The sequence below is a fragment of the Mustela erminea genome, chromosome 11, assembly GCF_009829155.1.
Source record: "Mustela erminea isolate mMusErm1 chromosome 11, mMusErm1.Pri, whole genome shotgun sequence".
NCBI classification, from domain to species: Eukaryota; Metazoa; Chordata; class Mammalia; order Carnivora; family Mustelidae; genus Mustela; species Mustela erminea.
The window spans coordinates 3,399,496-3,418,665 of record NC_045624.1 but is presented as its reverse complement, the minus strand read 5'-3'; the positions used below and the strand labels follow the sequence as shown (position 1 = coordinate 3,418,665).

At 50.0% G+C, this 19,170-nt stretch overlaps 1 protein-coding gene across 4 annotated transcripts in view; it reads left to right on the top strand.

The window, feature by feature from the left end:
• The window catches only part of DPP6 (dipeptidyl peptidase like 6), an 854,966-nt gene that overhangs the window by 405,437 nt on the left and 430,359 nt on the right, over positions 1-19,170 (top strand). The window contains exon 1 of one of the 4 annotated variants that reach the window (XM_032304849.1): positions 6,813-7,235. The exons of the other annotated variants lie outside the window; for them this stretch is intronic. Coding sequence (XP_032160740.1) covers positions 7,179-7,235 — 57 coding nt within the window. The 5' untranslated portion in view covers positions 6,813-7,178. Of the gene's footprint in view, positions 1-6,812; positions 7,236-19,170 lie in introns of those variants that run through there. 4 annotated transcript variants of the gene reach the window in all.

The following is a 19,170-nucleotide window of genomic DNA, read 5'->3' as shown; positions in this document are numbered from 1 at the left end:
GAAACTGTCGTGGATTTGGAGAGGGTGCTGTAGGATGTGCTCACGGGTGTGGGGGGACAGTGTGCCTCTCCTGTATGGAGGAGGGACTCTGACGGGCATGGCGGGAAGTGAGCTGAGGCTGATGGTGAATCAGGTTAGACTTCTCTATTGTCTTTGGGTTTGGGGGGTTGGGGAGGTGCTCAACTTTGATTTTGGAAGTTTTTTTTTTTTTTTTCTATTGCATTTTGATTCCGAATGAATGGACATACCTGTATTTGGCATGTAAGACACCTCCAGGCCAGGGAGCAGCAAACTGTTTCTGCAGAGGACCAGATAGTAAATATTATACCTACAGGCCACATGGTCACTGTTATGGTGTCACGTCTGTCACTGTCACGCAGAGCACCTGTTAGATGGTATATGAGTGAGTTGGGACAGTCGCATTCCAATAAAACTTTATTTAAAATCCAGGAAGTAGATCGGATTTGGCCCATGGGCCGCAGTGTGCGGGCCCTGATTTAGATGCTCACGCGTTTACTACACAGAGAATGATCATGAATCCTGCAGGTGTAATGCAACAGACCAGCTCCTGCTCCTTCCGCCTTCTATCCGCTCTCGCTGTGGGGGGCGCTGCGTTCAACTCTCAGGAGTAATACAAAGACAAGACAGAACTTAGACAAGAGAGAACTTTAGTTTTCTTTCCCGTATATATACTTCAGAGGTAACGATCTGGGGGTACTACCAAACTCCTCACAAGGTGCTCAGGTCTGAAGTGCCTTCCCAAGGCTGTGTCCCATGAATGGCTTTGGTCTCATGGCTGAAAACGGGGGCAAGCATCCCAGGGAGAAAGATGGGGCAGGGGGGCAGGAGAAGGGGAGGAAATTAAGAACACTAAAATGCCGCCACCAGTCACTTCTACTTAGAGCCTGTCATCATAATTTTACATGTCAACTTGGCTGGGCCATTCGACCCAGTTTTTGACCGAACTAGAGAGTGCTGTGGAAAGTTCTTGTGGTGGTGGTGGTGGTGGTTTTGGTTTTAGTTTTGATTTCCTGAATGTGATTAACATTTAAAGCAGTAGACTTTGAATAAAGCAGATTACCCTCCTTGATGTAGGTGGGGCTCACCCAATCAGTTGAAGTCATTAAGAAAAAGATCTTCCCAGAGAAAGAGGGAAATCTACCCTCAGTTGGCCTTTGAGCCAAGCTGTAACCTCAGTTGTTCCCTGAGTTTCTAGCCTCCTGGTCTGCTCTGCACACTTTAGATTTGCAAGCTCCTACATAATGGAGTGAGCCAAATCCTTAGTATATAAATAATACAGAAACCCAGTCTTCAGGAAACTTATCCACATTCTCTTCCCCCTTGGTAAGGCTCAGTGCTTTCTTTCTATTTATTTATCTTTAAATTGCTTCTTTGGATCTCCGCTTGCCTCTCCAGGGAACCCTACCTTGCCGCCCCCATTTCCTGTTTTCAGGGAGTTGTAAGTTAGTTCCTCTTGCAGGTGGTTGATGCTGAAAAACTCAGAATCTTCATAGATTCCACCAGAAAGATATTCCAATCCCCCCCTTGCAGCAGCGGGTCAGGCCGTGTTCCTGTTTCTGTGGGTGCTTTTGCTGTGTGCACGTGGTAAGGACTCGGTGAAGCCTTGCAGACCGGGTGGGTCTTTTTTTTTTTTTTTTAAGATTTTATTTATTTATTTGACAGAGAGAGATCCCAAGTAGGCAGAGAGGCAGGCAGAGAGAGAGAGGGGAGGAAGCAGGCTCCCTGCTGAGCAGAGAGCCCGATGCGGGACTCGATCCCAGGACCCTGAGATCATGACCTGAGCTGAAGGCAGCGGCTTAACCCACTGAGCCACCCAGGTGCCCAGAACGGGTGGGTCTTGAGGCAAAGCTGTTTTAGCTGAAGGGCTTCTGGGGCAAGGCGAGCCAACCTCAGAGGAGTGGGAGATGGCATGGAGCTGCGCACGACGCAGGCCTGTGCGGGTGCCCTAGTCGGACGCCTCTGGAGCAGGGAGTGGAGCAAGCGTCCATCAGCATGCCCACAAGAAACTCTCTCCAGATGCACCTGCAAAGACCTGATCCACCTCAGGTCCATTCAGTGGGGCTGACGGCAGAGCTGAGAGATTCTAACAGCAGCGGCCACAGTGCGGACGGGAATGGGAGGGGGTAACACGGCAGGACAAGCGGCTGCCCACTGGCAGGCACACCAGCCTTGTGCTCTGTGAGGCTCCGGCTGCCTGGGCCCTAGTGCCGGGAAGGAACTGGCTTGGTCGGGAATCAGGGCCTGGCCTAGCCCTTGCTCTGGGCATTTCGCTCCCCAGAAGTACTCGGCTACAGAACGAAGGTGCGTCAGCTTGTAGATCCTCCTCTTCCTGCCCCCTTGGCCCAGGAGCTCTCGCCTCCCAGAAGCTGGGACGCTGCTTGGACACACGTGTGCTGCGTCAAGTGGGACCGTTCCTAGACACGAGAGGGAGGGAGTCACCCGAGTAAAGGCCTGAGCAAGGGCATCTTAGCTGCCAGCGGGGGCGGGGCTCTGCTGGGGTTGGCAAGAGCCTTACTCTCCTTCGGACAGTTTAGGGAGTAGAAGCCTGCCCAGGCCCTCGGCAGGTGTTCAGTGAGGCTCAGGCAGTGTGTGTGTCTGTGTGTGTGTGTGTGTGTGTGTGCGCGCACGCGCGTGTGTGTGAGTGTGAGTGTGTGCGTGCGTGTGTGTGTGTAGCAGGGCTTTGATCACACCAGTGGATCTAAATGCCCACTCTGCCACTTACCAATGACTATGATTTTGGAGGAACTTATTCGCCATTTTAAGCCTGCTTTCTTCATAAGTACAAGAGGGCTAACAGTACACGGGATAACCGTGTGCCCCCGTCCGTCTGTGGACCCCTCCCAAATAGGCAGGAGCTCAGAACGTGACTGTATTTGGAGATTGGGTCTTTAAAGAGGTGAGGTAAACTGGGGTCATTGGGGGAGGGGGCTTAAGCCAGTCTGGCTGGTGTCCTTAGAAGAAGAGGGGATTTGGACACAGACGCACGCAGAGGGCTGACGAGTGAGGACACGGGCCGAAGGGCCGTCCACAAGCCAAGGAGAGAGGCTTCAGGAGGAACCAACACCTTGACCTTGGACGGAGCTGTGAGAACCGGTCTCAGCCCTGGAGGTCCTCCGTCCGTGGAACCCTGTTGCTGCCCGAGCCAACCAACACCACCGGCACTGAGGAGATTTTAAGGGGGAAGATGAGGTGTCTGAAATTCTCAGTGTGTGAAATTCCTGGCACGTGGACTGTGCAAATGCTTTCCGTATTCTACTCTGCAGGCATTCGGTGGCCCCAGGCCTGAATTGCCAGGCTGACATCCTGGTTTGGCTACCTAGTCTCTGGGTAGCCAAGGGGTTCAGATTTAAATTCTCTGAATACCAGTTTCCTTCTGTCATGGGAGGACTAGCGGTGGAGCCTCACGGAGCTGCTGGGGGTCGGGTGCGCAGCTCTTAGCACAGCCCCAGGGAGCTGCTCTTCTTGTCATTGTTATGGGGGCAGGTAAGCACGGTCCCTTTGCTAATAAATACGTGTGACATTGGGAAGGAATGGGGGGTGTGCCTTTGGGGCACTCCTGTTCCTGCTGGAGTCACCCTGGACTTTTCTGAGTTGTAGTTCCCACAGTCTCTGGAATTTGGAAACCATAGTATTTACAGATGATGCTTTCCAGACATTTATCTGTAACTTTTTTTTTTTTTTTTTTTGGTCTACACTGCCATGGGTTGGGGGGGTGGTGGAGAACCAAACCCTGTACCAGCTGGTTGTTGGCCTTTCCTCTGACCGCGGAGTTTGAGACGAGATTGCTGATGCAGGAAAATCGAGTCCTCCATTCCCTGGACATGGGCTCTGGGTCCCGAGGGACGCTCACCACATCGAGCCGGAGGATGACCACCAACACGCTGTTCGGCCTCTGGAGGGACGATGATTCATTCTCAAATATTGACAAAAGGCCACCCTTGCTCTCTGTGTTTTTAAATTTTTTCTTGTGATCAGAACATTTAACATGCGATCCACCCTGGGAATAGACGGAGTGGGCGGCCCGGTGCTGTTCTCTGCAGGACTTGGCCATGGTCCGGAACAGGCATTTTGTACACAGCACTTCCCTGCTTCCACCTCGGCGCAGGCCAAGCAACCGCTGTCCTGCTCTCTGCTTCCAGCCGTTGCACTGTCCTCGGTTCCTCGTCTAAGCGGAACCAGGCGTGGTTTCTCCTGTCCGCCGGCCTCACCGTGTTGTTGCGTTTGGCAGGAGAGCCCGCCCTTTCTCGCCGAAGTGCCGTAAGGTCAAGTACGCAGAAAAGTCAGCTGCCCAGGGACTTGGTGCCAGAAAATTGCACCGAAAGGTTCTGAATGGCATAGTCTGGCCTTGCCCTTGACCAGTGATGCTCTGACTTTTCCACCCTGCGGCTCCCAAAACCAGAGGTGACAAATGGGGGTGTGTGGCTGGGAGGGAGCTGCTCAGGCAAGCACTCCGTGATCTCATAATGTGAGGCCAGTGGGAGCCTCCTTTGAAGGACCAGGTACCATCTTGCAGGTGCGGGAGAACTTTACTTACATCGTATTCATCATAGATGTGAAATAATAGGTAAAATTTTTCCTGAGAAATAAAGAAACGGAAGCACCGGGGTGGGGAGGTTCATGTCGTTCCCCACCACACACCCGAGTACCCCCAGCCTACGACTCACTCTCCCTGGGTTAAACCCCCGGCCCCAGAAACCGAGAGGAGGAGGCGGCCTCGGGATCCCTTCCCTTCTCCTTCCCTGCTGTGGTCCCTGTCCTTGGATGTCCATGTGGGGTGGTGCTCCTGGCCTCTGGGGTTAGCAGTGGATCCTTTCAGAGATGCTAACAGATGGTGGGTTAAGATTTGACCCCCACCCCCCGCCCCCTCTGGAGTTTCGTTCAAGTGGAAACTCTGGAGAACAAGCTCTGAGATTCTCAGGAATGAGACTGAAATAGTAAAACGGTATTTTGCAGCCGAGACCACTGGGTCCAGATGTGGCCACTCACTTCACTTATCACCAGGTGCCTCCTGCCCCGCCCCCCCACCACTGGGGTCACTGTGGTCCAGGGACGGGCAGGGGGGTGGGGGATGGCTGCTCAGCCCTTCTAGCTGAGTCTTTGCTGCTGGCGTCTGTGGGCAGGTTTGCTTGCCTGCCTTATGACACCGCAGTGGCCTCCTGAGGCCAGAGATGTGACTTGGGGTGAAGACCCCCTCCACGCAGGAGGCTGTAGCTCTGTGAAGACCTCCCCTGAGAGTCTGCTTGGCTTGGTACACTCCTCGAAACCAACACAGATGGTAACTTGTGCACAGACCCTGGGTTGTGAGGCCACAAAGAGGAGTTAGATAAGGACTGGGAACACCCTGTCCTATAGGGAAGTTGAAACAAAAGCAACAAAACCCCAAGCAAATCCCCAAATCCTTACTGTGTGACAGGAGTTTACACGGGGTTTTCCTTTTTTTTTTTTTTTTTTGGATTCTTAGGCAAACCTTGCACACTCGAAGGTGCCTGTCCTGGGCACCTGGGCCGCTCTGCCATGATCTGGGTTGATCAGTCACCTCCAAAGAAGGATCTGATGCGACGGCTTTTGCAAGTGTGTTTGTTTGGGGAAATGACTGAGGGCCAGGGGTGCCGGGAAGGAACCGAACAAGAGGTCGGCTATTGGACAGCTTTTGCATGGAAATGTATCTACTTCCCCTTTCCTGGTGGCAACTTTGTTACTGAGGATACTTCCTAGTGCTGAGTGCAGGGAGGGGGATGCTCCCCCAGGCCAGGGAATGCCTGTGGCCTGGGAGGCCTTTGGGATACAGTAGAAGATCTAGACCAGGACGACTAAGAGGAGTGTTTGCAGAGGGCACTGTTCACGCACAGGGGCAGCAGAAGGCCTCTGGGCGCTGGGTTGGTCTGCCGATCTGTAAGGCCCGAGACATTCCCACCTGTAATCTAGTGGCTACTCGTGTTTTACCCAGAGCCAGTCAGCTCGGCCCACACGGCATTTCTCCTCTACCAGCCAGCTGGTGTGCCCGCAGGGGTAGGGACAGGGAGGCCCAGCAGGGCCCACGGGCAGTGCAAGGTGGCCAGGAGACCAGGCAGGGGCCAGGGGACTGGCCTCTCTGTCCTGCTGTCTCCTTGAGCTCCGGACTCAGCAGGGAGCCTGGCTCCTATAAGGTCACCCCAGATGCTGTTTTCCTTTTTTTTTTTTTTTTTTTCCCCTTTTAACCGACAGACACCCTTGAGGTTCTGGTTGATCTTTCAAAGAGAAACAGGAGATTCTTTGAGTAGAAAGAGGAAGCAGTAAGTTTTCGGAATTTTAAGGGGAAAAAAAAAATGCCGAGAATTCCACATCTAGCATCCCTGCAAAACCCACCGGCAGGCAGAAGAGATGCCCTTCCTGGGTGCCCCCGACCGCTGCCCCGGCTGCCTTCGCACGGGGCACTTACTTGGCAGAAGGGAGAAACAAAGACCATCTGCGCGCGTCCCCTGAGCGCCCCCCTCCCGCGTCCGGGTGTGACCCGCGGGCGAGCACGGCCGGGGGGGGGGGGCACCGGCTCAGGCCCCCCAGGCTGGGCAGCCGGGACGGCGACGGTCCCCCGGCCGCGCGCGCCCGCCCGGGTCCCCGCCAGGTGCCCTCCGCCGTCCCCTCTCCCAGCCACCCCGGCCCTGCCGCCCCTCTCCGGCCTCCCCACGCCGCTCCTCCCCCGGGACCCCCTCTCCGGCCCCTCCCCCCAGCTCCCTCCTCGCCCCCCCCCCGCGCCCCCTCCTCAGCCGAGCCGGCCCGAGCATGCGCCGTGCGCCGCGGGAGGCGGGCGGCGGGCGGCGGGCGGCGGGCGGGAGCGGCGCGCATCGCTCGGGTCCCCTTCCTGCACCGCGCCGCCACTTGCCGGTTGCTAAGCAGTTACCATTGTTTCTGTGGCGATTGCGGAGGCTGTTGCTAATTGGAGAAGCCCCGCCAAGCCGCAGCCTCTCCCCTGTTCGGATCCGCTCTCCGCTCCTCGCATTTGGAGAGAAAACTAGGCTGGTCCACCCACGCTCCCTCCCCCACCCTCCCCGAAATAGCCGTGTGATTTCGGAAGTATGGACTGAATCACACCCCTCCCCGCCGATTGGACTCCGGTGGCTCGGAACTCACCGTCAGACCGCACCTGCCCCCGTGCCGCCGCGCGCCCGGGGCCGGGGACCATGACTACGGCCAAGGAGCCTAATGCTTCGGGGAAATCCGTGCAGCAGCAGGAGCAGGTAACGCTGCTTTCCGGGGGTGCGTGTGCGTGTGCGGGAGCGGGGGATGTGTCTCCCGAGCGGTTTTGCATTGGCCGTGACTGCCCTCCCCTGAGCCCCGAAGCTGGAGGAGAACACAGGCGCTGGGCGAGCGCTGCTGGGGTCTGCCTGCCTCCCTCCGGACTTCTATTTCTGCAAGACGCCCCGGCCTCGCGGTCACGCAGGGGCTCGGGGGGCAAGCGTGCGGCGAGGGAAACTTGGTGCGAAGGGACCCTTCCACCAAGGCCTCTTTCCTCCGCACAGCTGTTGTGAAGGTTTCCAACTACTTTGTAATTTGGGGGGCTGGGTAGGGAGGGAGGCTGGAAGAAGTGGGTAGCCCCGCCCCAAATTTCCCTGTACTTGACCCTCCAACAGGACTTTGATCTGGTTCTAACACAAGTCCAGAGAGGACATAGGAGCTGTGTTTAAAGGACTTTTCTTGTGATACCTGTGTCCCTTTTCCTCCTCTGCTCAAGTATTTCTGCAGGGTGGACAGATTGCTGTTCATCCTGGGCCTCTAGAGAGGGACGACTCTCGGTGCCAGGAAAACTGCACAGCTAGGACCCCGTGAGAGCCCCTTGCCCCAGCTGAGAAGTAGCAGGGCTTTCAGGGCTGGCCAAGGATGGCCAGGAGGGCTCCATCTCCACTCACCAGGCCACTCGGGCCTGCCATCTGCAGAGGCTGGGAGCCTGAGTCTCAGAAATGAAGGGGAACCAGCAAGCCGGGTTTGAGCACTCCTGTAGATATCCTAATTCCCTCCTCAAAGATTGTGAGGGTTCTTATCTTTTAATCACTGCTTGCTTCTCCTAGAGCAGATCATTAAAATAGATCCTGGGAGATACCAGCAGATTCCCAGAGCAGTTAGTTCAAGCCTGGTAGATCAACAGCAGAAGCTGATTTCCCCGATTTATTTTAGGGGTGCTGTCAGGTCCCGCTTGCTAGGATTGGGGCCAAGATTGGGGCCACTCGAGTTCAGGAAAACCAAGAGCCTCTTTGGGGACAGTGTATGATAGTCTTGTCGCCAACTCTGCAGAGACAGTATGAAGACAACTTTGGATCTGTATTTAGTGGGAGGTGCGTTTTGGGGGTCATTCCCCCAAAGCCCATTTTTTTATTAAAAAAAGAGAGCCCACTTTAATAGTATCATCATCGTTACTATCATCTGAGGAGCTCATATACAATTTTCATTTCTTCTGGGAAGAAGATTTTATAAATAGAGAAGTCTAGAATCCCTCTTCTTGGTGGGAGAGCTCACTGTTGCGTGAGCACCAACAGATTCACAACAGGCCAACTGACCCCTCCTCCTTTGAAAAAATTCTACAGATTATTTGTTCAAGAAAGAAAAATGTCCACCCTAAATTAGCGTCCTGTGACTAAGTGGGCTTCCTTTTATTACAGTTCTTCTGCTCACTAGGTCTAAAGCGAATGTGCCCTGGGCTTGTAGGCTCACGGCAGCAGGGACTCAGGGAGCATTTCTGACCATGGGACAGGGCTCATAATTATGGAGAAAGCACCTGCAGTTCATAGGTCTGAGCCCAAAGGCAGGCACTGAGAAGCCTGATCTCTATTATGTGGAAGAAGGCCCAGGACTCCTGTGTAACTTTACTCTCATTTCCCTCTACATGTCAGGAGCGTGGAAATAATTAGGGTGTGGGTTTTAGAGGACATGTAGGGTCTTGTTTGATTTTGTACCTTCTAGTCTTTGGAAACCTCCCATCCTTGCCCCTGGGGCCATTGTGGCTGATGTGGACGGGCAGAGCGCGGAGGACAGAGACGGCTGTGGGTACAGGGAGGAGTCAGGAGGCTGTCTTCCCATTCTCAGGCATCTTCTTGACCCTGAGAAGGACATAGTGGCCCTCCTGTGAAGCAGAACACAGTGAGGGTCAACAGCAGGACCAGGGCAGGAGAAGCAACGGGACGGAGCGCGGAGGTCTCATGTCTAAATTTAATGCACCTTTAGGGGACTGTTGAAGACTATTTCCTTTTCCTTTGCTGCTTATCAATTTTTAAAGACATTTAAGCTCAGCTCCGTGGGCTTAGACGGCAGAGCTCTGAATGAGCCCTCCCATTCTTGATCGCATTTCGTCCTTGTTGCTAGTGGAGCTGTGAGCACAGTCCCATCCCCAGCTGGGTGGGGGTTAATAGGGAGGCCAGGGCAGAGGGATATGCTCCAGCATTTTGTTTAAGACAGAGAGAGAAGGAGAAAGAGATGCTGGTTTGTGGTTTGGTTTGGTTTTTGGATTAGGGATCATTTCATTATACTGATGGAGTTTGCGACGGTGATACCTTATATCTTACATTGGGAGGCGTTAATCTGAGGATTTGGATTTTCTGTGGCTCAATACTTATGTCCAACACTCTTGAAAATTTACTTGGTTATTGCAGTAGACTGACAGTTCTTAGCAAACTAACAGAGGCATGGTACAGTTTCTAACCTACCTTGGGAGTCAGAAGCTGGGTAGCAGCTGGAAATAACGTTTGTTTGCTGAGGATTACTGCAAATTAACAAAAAACAAATCTAGGAAAACTATAAAACCCAATGATTTTACCTATTAGTCAGAGATTGCTGATTTTTCCCCATTTTTTGGTTAAAATATGTACTAAAAATAGGAGAATATATGGATTTTTTAAGATGCTGTGTAAACACATTGGACTAAAATGGAGAATGAACTTTTGGAAGACCATTTCCCTTTACCTTCAGATATGCCAAAACTTATTTTTAAATGAAGTATGAACAGTCCAGGGATGTTTGGAAACAAAATATCCTTTAAGCTGAATGAAGTGAACTCATCCTTTGGCTCTGAGGCCAATCGGATGGTAGAGGCTCCCCACTAAACAGCAGGTCCACGCTCGCCAAGCCTTTCGTCTCACCAGCGTGTCCAGAGTGAAGCTTAGCAGGGGAAGTAGAAAAAGCTGAAGCTGATTTGGTTAAAATTTATTTTATTTTCTCAAATGAACTAAATCCTTCCTTAGAGAACAAAATTAAGGATTTTTTTCCCCTAAGTAAAAGCACAAATTTATTTTAAAATCTACCATCCTTATTTCAAATGACTTAAAATTGAAAAGCAGTGATCAGTAATACTGCTGCGAGTAAGACAAGACAGAAGGACTAATCCTCCATGCTTCCAGTGAGCCAGGATACATTTTTGCTCAAATATTGTGCAAAATGAGTCTTCAGTGGTAGATTCTGGATCTGTAATGTGTGTGGATGTGTATGCACGAGCATGTGCACGTGTACACACAAGCTGGCCTCTTGCATCACAAAGTCAGACTTGGAAAAGACCTCACAAGTGCACCCCATGACCAGGTCCACCTGTTAGGCTTAGGAATCTCACAGATCATTGAGAACCTGACTTTCCTTCAAAGATCTCCAGAACATCTCCTTTTGTATGGAGATACTCTGTGTTATCTTGGGGAGCTTCTGGACCCTTCCCTGGAAGCTGGTTTTCTGATAGCGCTTTGTGTGTGAGAGCTATTTGTTGTCGTTTTTCACTCTTCTCCGAGCTGCACAAACCCATATATGTAGAGTGCTGATGTGTCTATTCTCCTATTAAATCAGGAACCCCAGGATCCAGTGTTGATTGAGAGGCCAAATTATTTATCTGGATCTTTGTGATTATAATGCCATTGCAAAGAGTTTTCTAAAGTGAATGAAAATTCTTATAAACAGCATATTTTGTAAAGTGGACATGAAAATGCATGGAGCTTGGAATTCTGAGAGAGGACAGACCTTCCCAGGAACGGACAGGTGATGATGGCCCAGGAGTGGGACTTCGGATATCTTTTGCCCAGTGCTCTTTGCATTAGATACTGTTGTTTCTCTCATAGTAAAATTAGATACTGAAACAGAGGAGCTGGCTTTGACCATCAGGAGAGTTAAATTTTTTATGAAAGTACGTTACAGGGAAAGTCAAATGGTGAAGGTAAATGTGGTATTAAAAAAAACAAGTAGTAGCCAAAGGAAACCAAGAAAAACAAGATTCAGTATTAAGAAGTGCAAACAGGACTTATTTCTGAGGTGGTCCTTCCTCAACTCAAAAAAGTGACAATGGATGCAGTGTTCGAACCAGTGTACATTAAATTCTGTTCTGCTCATTGTCTAAGTTACTTAAGCCTCTCTGGATAAAAATGAGCTTTGAAGGAACAGGACAAGAGTCAGAACAATAGATTCTTAAGATTGTGTAGAAATACATCAAGGACTCTGAAGAAAGAGAGAAACATTCTGGCTGCCAAATGGGTCCACGTATGAAAGGAAGAACTCGGAAGTCGGGCACCCTAGGGAGAGCATGAGCAGAACAAGGTGTGCGTGCCTGGAATCTCCAGGTGGGTTCTGGTGGGGAGAGGAAGTGGCCAGGGAGAGGATGGGGGTGCAGGGGTGGGGAGCAGCCGCGTCTTTGCGCAGAAGGAAGAGGGTGGCTGGTGTGGTGCTCTTAGAGGAGGAACACTTAGTCTCATCACCAGAGAGAACAACATGCATTGAAGCAAGCAGCTGGCTTGGAGCCATAATCTACTGTGCTCTGGTGTCTACAAGTAGTTCCCACCTTCCGGTTGCAAGTTATGTGCTCGACTAAAAGAAGTCAATAAACAAGTGTCACTCGGGAGGCTAAGTGAAAACCCAAACAATCCCAGGTTGGCTGTATGCAACACCCAAACTCAAAACAAATGGAAAGCAGCTGACTTTCCTTTCTGAAAAATGCTTTCTCTGATATCAAACACATTTTATTATGGTTTCCTGATGTTACACTGGACGTAATCCTGCCCCCTCACTTTCAGTACCGGAGCTACCCCGGAAAGCTTGCCCAAGACCTTCAGACGCTCCACAAAGAAAACCTGGGGGACTTTGAGGGTTGGGGGATGCTTCCCATTAACTTTCACCAGCATGCCTGTGGACCATGCAAAAGTGCTCTTCATGTACAGTTTCTGCCTCATCAGGAATTACAGCATTATTATCCTTTATGGAAATGAGTCACGTCCGGGTTTGGCATTAATTGACTGGATTTTGCAGTGGACATCGTTCAGCCACTTACATGGGAAAGGGCTGAACGAGTCTGCTCATCTAGAATTCTGAAAGTTGAGGAAAAGATTCTAATTCGGGGAGGAAGCGGGGGCCTGTTAGTGTGTAGAGATCGGCGGTTGTGTGAATCCCTCGCTTTAAAAAGATACGGCGCGGCCGTTGTGTACTCTTGTGTCAGTTATGGTTTGGAAAACCGAAGCGAGCTGAAATGTTTTTATTTCAGGTTCCAGGTCCGGTTACCTGGGGGCCTCAAAGCGTAGGAGTGGGAACCACATCACCGGGGTGGAGTAGTGTAATTCTGCAAGAGGCTGACATTCTCGTGCCCTAAAGTGATCCGATGCCGAAAGTTGGTTCTCCTTCCTCCTTTCCCCTCCAGCTGTCGTTCACTTTTTAGGACTCCTCACGCCTTGTCCGGGTGTGCCTCTGATCGCCGCAAGTCCCTGTAACCGTCCATTACGTAATCAGAATTGAGTCTGCCCCAACCTTCACGTGTGCTCCTCTACCTTGACCCTGCTAAATGCCAGAGACCAGCCAAGCCCTACAATACGTTTAAGGTCATCGCTGTAACGCACTGCCCACCTTGAGAGCAACCGAAACTCGACCCACAGCTGTTGGTGATGAAACCCAACAGAGCTGTCCATGGTTGGGATCTCGGGTTCAGAGTTATAGCACAGCCAAAAGAAGAAAAAAATAAGGTATTTATTCACAGTCATTAGTGACCAATTAAGTAGAGGTCATTGTGAAGACGGTCTCTGCACCCCAGAAGTCCCCGATAGCTTGTGCCTGTCCAGTGAGTACCTCTTATTTCTGCATTCATGGTAGACCTGGACTTGTATCACTCAACTCCCAAATAACAGATACTGTTGCTGCTTTTGGCTTCCAGTTCCGGGAGGATTTTGCAGTAATGGAGTAGAAATTTGCAGCAATCCCTTCTCAGGAAAAATGGCCACGAGCACAGATATTAAGTCAGTGCTGCGGGCCAACCTTGATAGGGAGTCCACTTATTTTTAACAGTGGTGGCTTGGATGGCGCAGGATCCGGGAGGCAGCCCCCACCGGCGGCGTTACAAAACATGTTAGTGATATACTCAAGTCTTGATACTAGAATTTTCCATGACAGTTTATATATTATCCCCTTACTCGTTTCTGATCAATGTTTTAAGAGATATAACTTCCTCTGCCAGAACTTAGGAAAAACTGCTTTCCTCCATCTGAAAGTGCATGAGAACAGAGGCTTCTAAAAAACGTCCGTGGGCGCGCCTGTGAGTGTGGAGTGGGGGAAGCACCAAAAGACACCAGCATAATCTGCTGAATAAAATGGGGAAACTGGTGACGGGAGCAGAGCTCTTTCAAAACATTTTAAAACTCAAAGGCTGTGTTCTGACTGGCTCCGAGAATTCCTCTTGAATATCATGGGAATTTATGCTCTGGGAAGGGTAGATCCAACCTTTTAAATAGGTTACCCACGGCAAGAGGGACATCACCACCAAGAACTTGAAATGGAGTCCCTTGATTCTCTCTTGAGAAATTAACATGCAGCGGAGCTCCCCTTGAGTGGTGACGTGTGTTTTTAAAATTAACGAAAGAATTTGCTTCTCTATTTTGAAGAGGCGAGTTTTAGTCTCCGTGTTAGAATATTTGGGATCGACACAGAGTTTACTCAGGGAATTTGAGAATTGCGACCCTCCCTACCTCTCCTAAACCTGGTCTCTAAATGGGAGAGGGGAGGAGATACATTTTTAAATGTTAATAGCCTGCCTGGTACCCCATCCACTTATTAGACAGATGTTGGATCAGAGGAAGGTTTTTATTTTGACGCCTATGAGACCCAGAAGAGGAGAAAGGCCAAGTGGGAGAGAAGGGGGCTGGCCGGGGTGACCCAGGGTTGGAAGAACAGAGCGATTCTGTGGCATTGCACCGGGGGGGCCGGCTCATCTGTCTGCTGCAGGCGGTAGAGGACTGCAGGGCGCATGGAGATGGTTCTGGAAAGCCGGAGATGCTTCCTTGTGAGGGTTTCAGAACATGGTTGCCTGGAAAGTACCACAGTGGAAAGCAGCAGAGGGTTAGTGGGATTCTGGAAGAAAGAAAAGAAATCTGAACTTATGACACATTTCTGCTTAAAAGAACAGGATTTGGGGGGAATAAAAGAAACTAGAAGAATGGCTCGGACATAAACACGACAGTTTTGTGAGGGCGATTACCTAATCTTGGCATGTCCTGTGGACTAGAAACGGTCCTGGAAGCTTCTGGTTTTCAAAGAGCTTAAAAGGGCTTGTGATGCCCCAGATAAAAGTCAAGTTTACTTAGAACCTCAGGTACTTTATGGCACGAAAGTGTGCGCACATACACCTGTTACACCTGTTACATAGGTATGCAGCATTTCTCCAAGTAGCCTGAGAAATTTCTAAGAAGACTCGAGACAATTAGAACATCTGGCACTGAGTTTTGAAAAGCAAAATAAGCACTCCATCCCCCCAATTCCACATCATTAGGCACACAGGTAGAGAATGAGACTAATAAGAGAACTTTGGTAGGCAAAACTGATCTGTTGTTAAAAGTCATAAAGCCTTAATACATCAAACTCTCCTCCTGTATTTTATGGACTTTTTCTGCTCCTTACAAGGATGGGGCAGGCACTTCCCTTCTTCCTGCCAAGAGCCCTCTTTTCTGGAAAGTAGGAAACACCAGCTCTGAACCCGCCTCTTCCCCTGCTAGCTGAGGGAGGCAGATCGGGGCTGAGGCCCCATCTGGGGACAAGGCCCATCACACCGGTGCTTGGGAAAAAAACCTTTCAGCACAGAGCCCTGCTCTTAGCATGGAGATTTCAAGCCACTGTTTAGTAAGTACTTAACAACGTGTTGACATAACAATGATATTTGAATGGGCCTTATTTTCAGCATTTGGTGAGGGCTTATTGGTTCTAAGGTGTGTCCATTCCAAGATGGGTTAGTCTATAAGAGCAAAGAACATTCAACATTGAAAGCATTTTATAGGCCATCCTGCCCAGTGATTTTTGGACTTTTGCTTTAGTAACAGAACCCTCTTCCCCAAAGGAAATAAGCCAAGTTCAACAAAATGAAAGCGCTTCCCTAATGGTGTCCAGACAGGCCAGCAGAGCACCCCTCTCCAGCAGAGCACAGCTTATGATCCAGATATCTAATTCAGCAGTTTGATTTTACATCGGAAGAAATAAGGCTCAGAGACGTTGAGTAAATTAACCAAATCACACAGCTGGTAAGTTGCAGAAACAGAACACAACCACTGCCTCTGCCCTCCTATTTTTTTTTTTTCCTCTAAATCAAGGAACTCCAGGTTAGACATGGTCAAAATGATATATAAAGAAGATTAACACAAAAACTGATACTAACAGAAAACTGCAAAGGTAATAAAGTAAGCAAATTAAATGCAAATTAAGAAATCCTTGACTGGAGATCAGTTGAGGAAAGGTGTACACTCAAGGCCGTTCTCTAGCTGTGTGCCTTATGGGTAGGTATAGCTATTTCTTCTTTTTATTGCACCATCCCTGAAGGCATTAAGGCTTTTGTAGCAATTTTTCATATTTAATTAGTTATTTAATGAGTTCCTTTGGAAACAAGGGGAAAAAATGAGGATGTAACAAATGTCTTTCTCCTGATTTTAAAAAGTAAGCAGCAATTAATAGATTCTGTACGCGTTGGAAGAACGCAGTAGGTAATTTTCAATCTCATCTCCCACTTGAATAACTTCAAAGGTAGTGGTTGTGCAACAGGTGTGGAAAGACAGCAGTGGGAGAGAGAGGAGACCCAACGTATCGCTGTGCGGACCGGGATTCGGCCCCGCAGGGGTTCCGATGTTGGAACATCTGGAAATTGTCTGAGCTCATAAGCTCAAACTGAATCTAAAGTACGTTGATCCTTACCGGTAGATTATAGATCCCTTTGGAGGATCTGATGAAAGCCAAGAACCTGCTCGCCAAATCCCATAACCTCTTGATTATGTAAGGCTCACAGACCACGTCTTACGTCTACACATCCCTCCGCGCCACCTTCCGTTGAGCTAGCACGGCCTTAAGACACATCAGTAGGAATGTGCTCACCGCTCAAACCTCATACAGATATGAACCAAGTAGCTATCTCCTCAGGGTGCTCTACTAGTTACTGTGGAGGCATAGCACCCAGGAAAGAGTGGGGATGAGGTTGGGGGTGAGTGGTCAGGAAGAAACAGGTACGCTGTCCCAACAACGGTGTCGGAGGGAGCTGTGAGCCATGTTGGGTGGTCAGAGTTTAAAGAATCCTGCTACATGGCTGGGGAAGTAAAATGTGTCTTTAATGTTTAAGGAACTGTTAAATATTATTAGAAGAAATGGTGTTTTGATTTTTTTTTATTTCCTGGATTACTCTAAAAGGCAAAAGACCGGGGATGTGTGAATTTCAGCCCCTAGACAGCAGCTTTTGGTGATGTCACTACACCTTCTTCAAGCCGTTATCAAGGACCGTCAGCACGGGCTGTGTCCCTGAAAGGGCAGGGCTGGCTAAGAGCCCTTCTATTTGAAGGGGTCAAGGTCTGAATACCTTCCCTCTCACACAACTCTGTCCTGCGTGGGTCGCGCCAATGCCAAGTGCAGTGCCAGCCCCACCCGTCTGGTTGCACGATGGGTCTGCGAACAGGTGAATCGCGACCTCCCCGTTGACCCCTCCCAGTGACTGACCCACAAAGTTTGAGTCTGTGGTTTCGTTCAGTCACCCAATGAACCAGGTTTTTGGAGCCCTCGAGGAAAATAGGATCTAACTCCTTGAGTGGCCCACGCACCTTGCCTTCGCTGACGACATCATTGCCTGGGACGTCATCGTCCATTTCCTTCCCCCAAATCCTGCCCACACCTGCTTTACCTGAAGCTCTTTCTCCACCACAGAAGCCTCAGCCACGTGCCACAGTCCATGTGTCCACATTCAGCCCTGCGGGGACCCCCATCCATGAAGTCAGCAAATATCCTCTCGTTCACCAGGCCTGTGGGTAAACAAGAAACCCACTGATAAAAAGAGGAGACCTGTCAGGAAGCCGGGCATGCTGCCTCCCCGACGCCCTCTCCCCGTGGCCGAAGCAGAAGCAGCGTGTCGTCCTCCTCCGCGGAAGACATCTGCCTAAATGAGAAGACAGTACGTGGTGCCATCTTCTCCCAGATGTGGAGAAAGTTAGGGTGGACCCTTTCAAACTCGGGCGAGAAAGGCTTTGGGGGAAGCAGGGACCAAGTGCATGGAGGAACAGCATGGAACATTGGCTCTGTTTGGCCTCTGCTGAGTCTGCATTGGCCACATTTGTTGAACTTCCTTATGCGGCAGTATAGGTTCAAGGGTGACTTCTGGGGTGACAGGAGAAAGGAGCCGTGATACAGTGACTTACAGAGCCCGGGCCCCGGGGGCTGCGGTGTGAGAGTAGGGGGACTAGCTCTGGGTTTCGGCGGTCAGCCCGGGCACTGACCAGTTAGGCAGCATCGAGCTGTCGGGGTAAGCTCGGCTCCGTAACGAGCAAGAGCTGCCTCATGGCCCCAAATGTCATCCGTGGATCATTCTGGTTTCATCCCCTGGGCAGAGGTGCAGGCCTGAGGACCTGCTCTGAGCCCGGTCAGCATCCTCACCGTCTCTCTGGACCCCCCAGTCTGGCTGCAGGAGAGACGTTGCCGAAGCGCCGGCAAGGTTTACTTCACCGAGGGTGTGCTTGCTGCGTTGACTGAAGAGGTTTGCTTTTCCTTAACCACTGCCGTGCTTGAAATTGCATAGATAATAAGGCCCACTTGAAGCCGTGAGTCTACAGCTCTTGACTCTATTAAGTTCACTTAAGTGTGTGGCTGGAAAGTTACGCTAAGGTGCTTGAGGCCCAGTTGTGGTTGATGAGTTGTCAGAAGTTTCATATTTGCGACTTGGATGGTTATCTAACTTAGTTCGGTGGTGACCTTGACATGAACCCACAATCGTTGAGTGCCTAATGTGTACGACTTATCATGGGAAGCAGACTCCCTGTTTTAAGTTTATTAAGATCTTAACTGCAGGGCTGAGGTTGAAGATTACCAAGTTTGGTTTCTGAAGGATTTGATCCTGGTAATGAATGGATGTATTAATAGAATTTTTTATTGGTTTATTTCCGTGCTGTACTGTGTCTTTTGAAAATTTCATGTTTATGTAATTGTGTTTTCATGGCTCAGATGAGGAAATTATACTTAAAGTAACAGGCACTGACGGAATCCATGAAAAATGCTGAAGAAAATATAGATCCTTGTGCCCTGAGAGGGTGCCTATGCCTTTTGTGGTACTCATGGTGGCTTATAGGAGATGCTCTCATTGCCTGAGTACCCAGGAAAAGAAGTACTGAGCTCGTGTGGTTTTTACTCAGATCTTAATTCCATGGAAGAAACTCAAAATATCTTTTAATTCTGCAGCAGCATCTGAACTCTACATTTAGGAATGTACAGAGAATTTAGAAAAACGTCCGATTTTCAATTTTCAAACAGTAAAATGTTATGACCTTTCCCTGCGGGAGAATCGTCATGTCTAGACTTGCATCCCTTTTCCATTAGCGTTGAAATTATTTACCGAGATTGTGTATTCCACAGGTTTTTAGAAATGTGTGGGAGTTTTTCCCGCTACAGGACTCATTATCTGTCCGTCTTGGGCTCACTCTTCCCATGCTTAGGAATGTCAATGATTTTTTCTACGGTACCCAGCAAACAGGTATAATGACCTCCGTGAGAGCCATCTTGTGGGACACACTCACAGTCAAGCCACGGGCCGTCACACCCCTGTCACCCACACTCTCCTGTACTCTGCGGCTCTCTTCCACGCCACCCCACACACAAACTACCGGACCAAAAGGCTAGACAGAGTTCTTTAACAGCGATTTGTACACTGGTCGAACTCTGTGGAAAGATTAA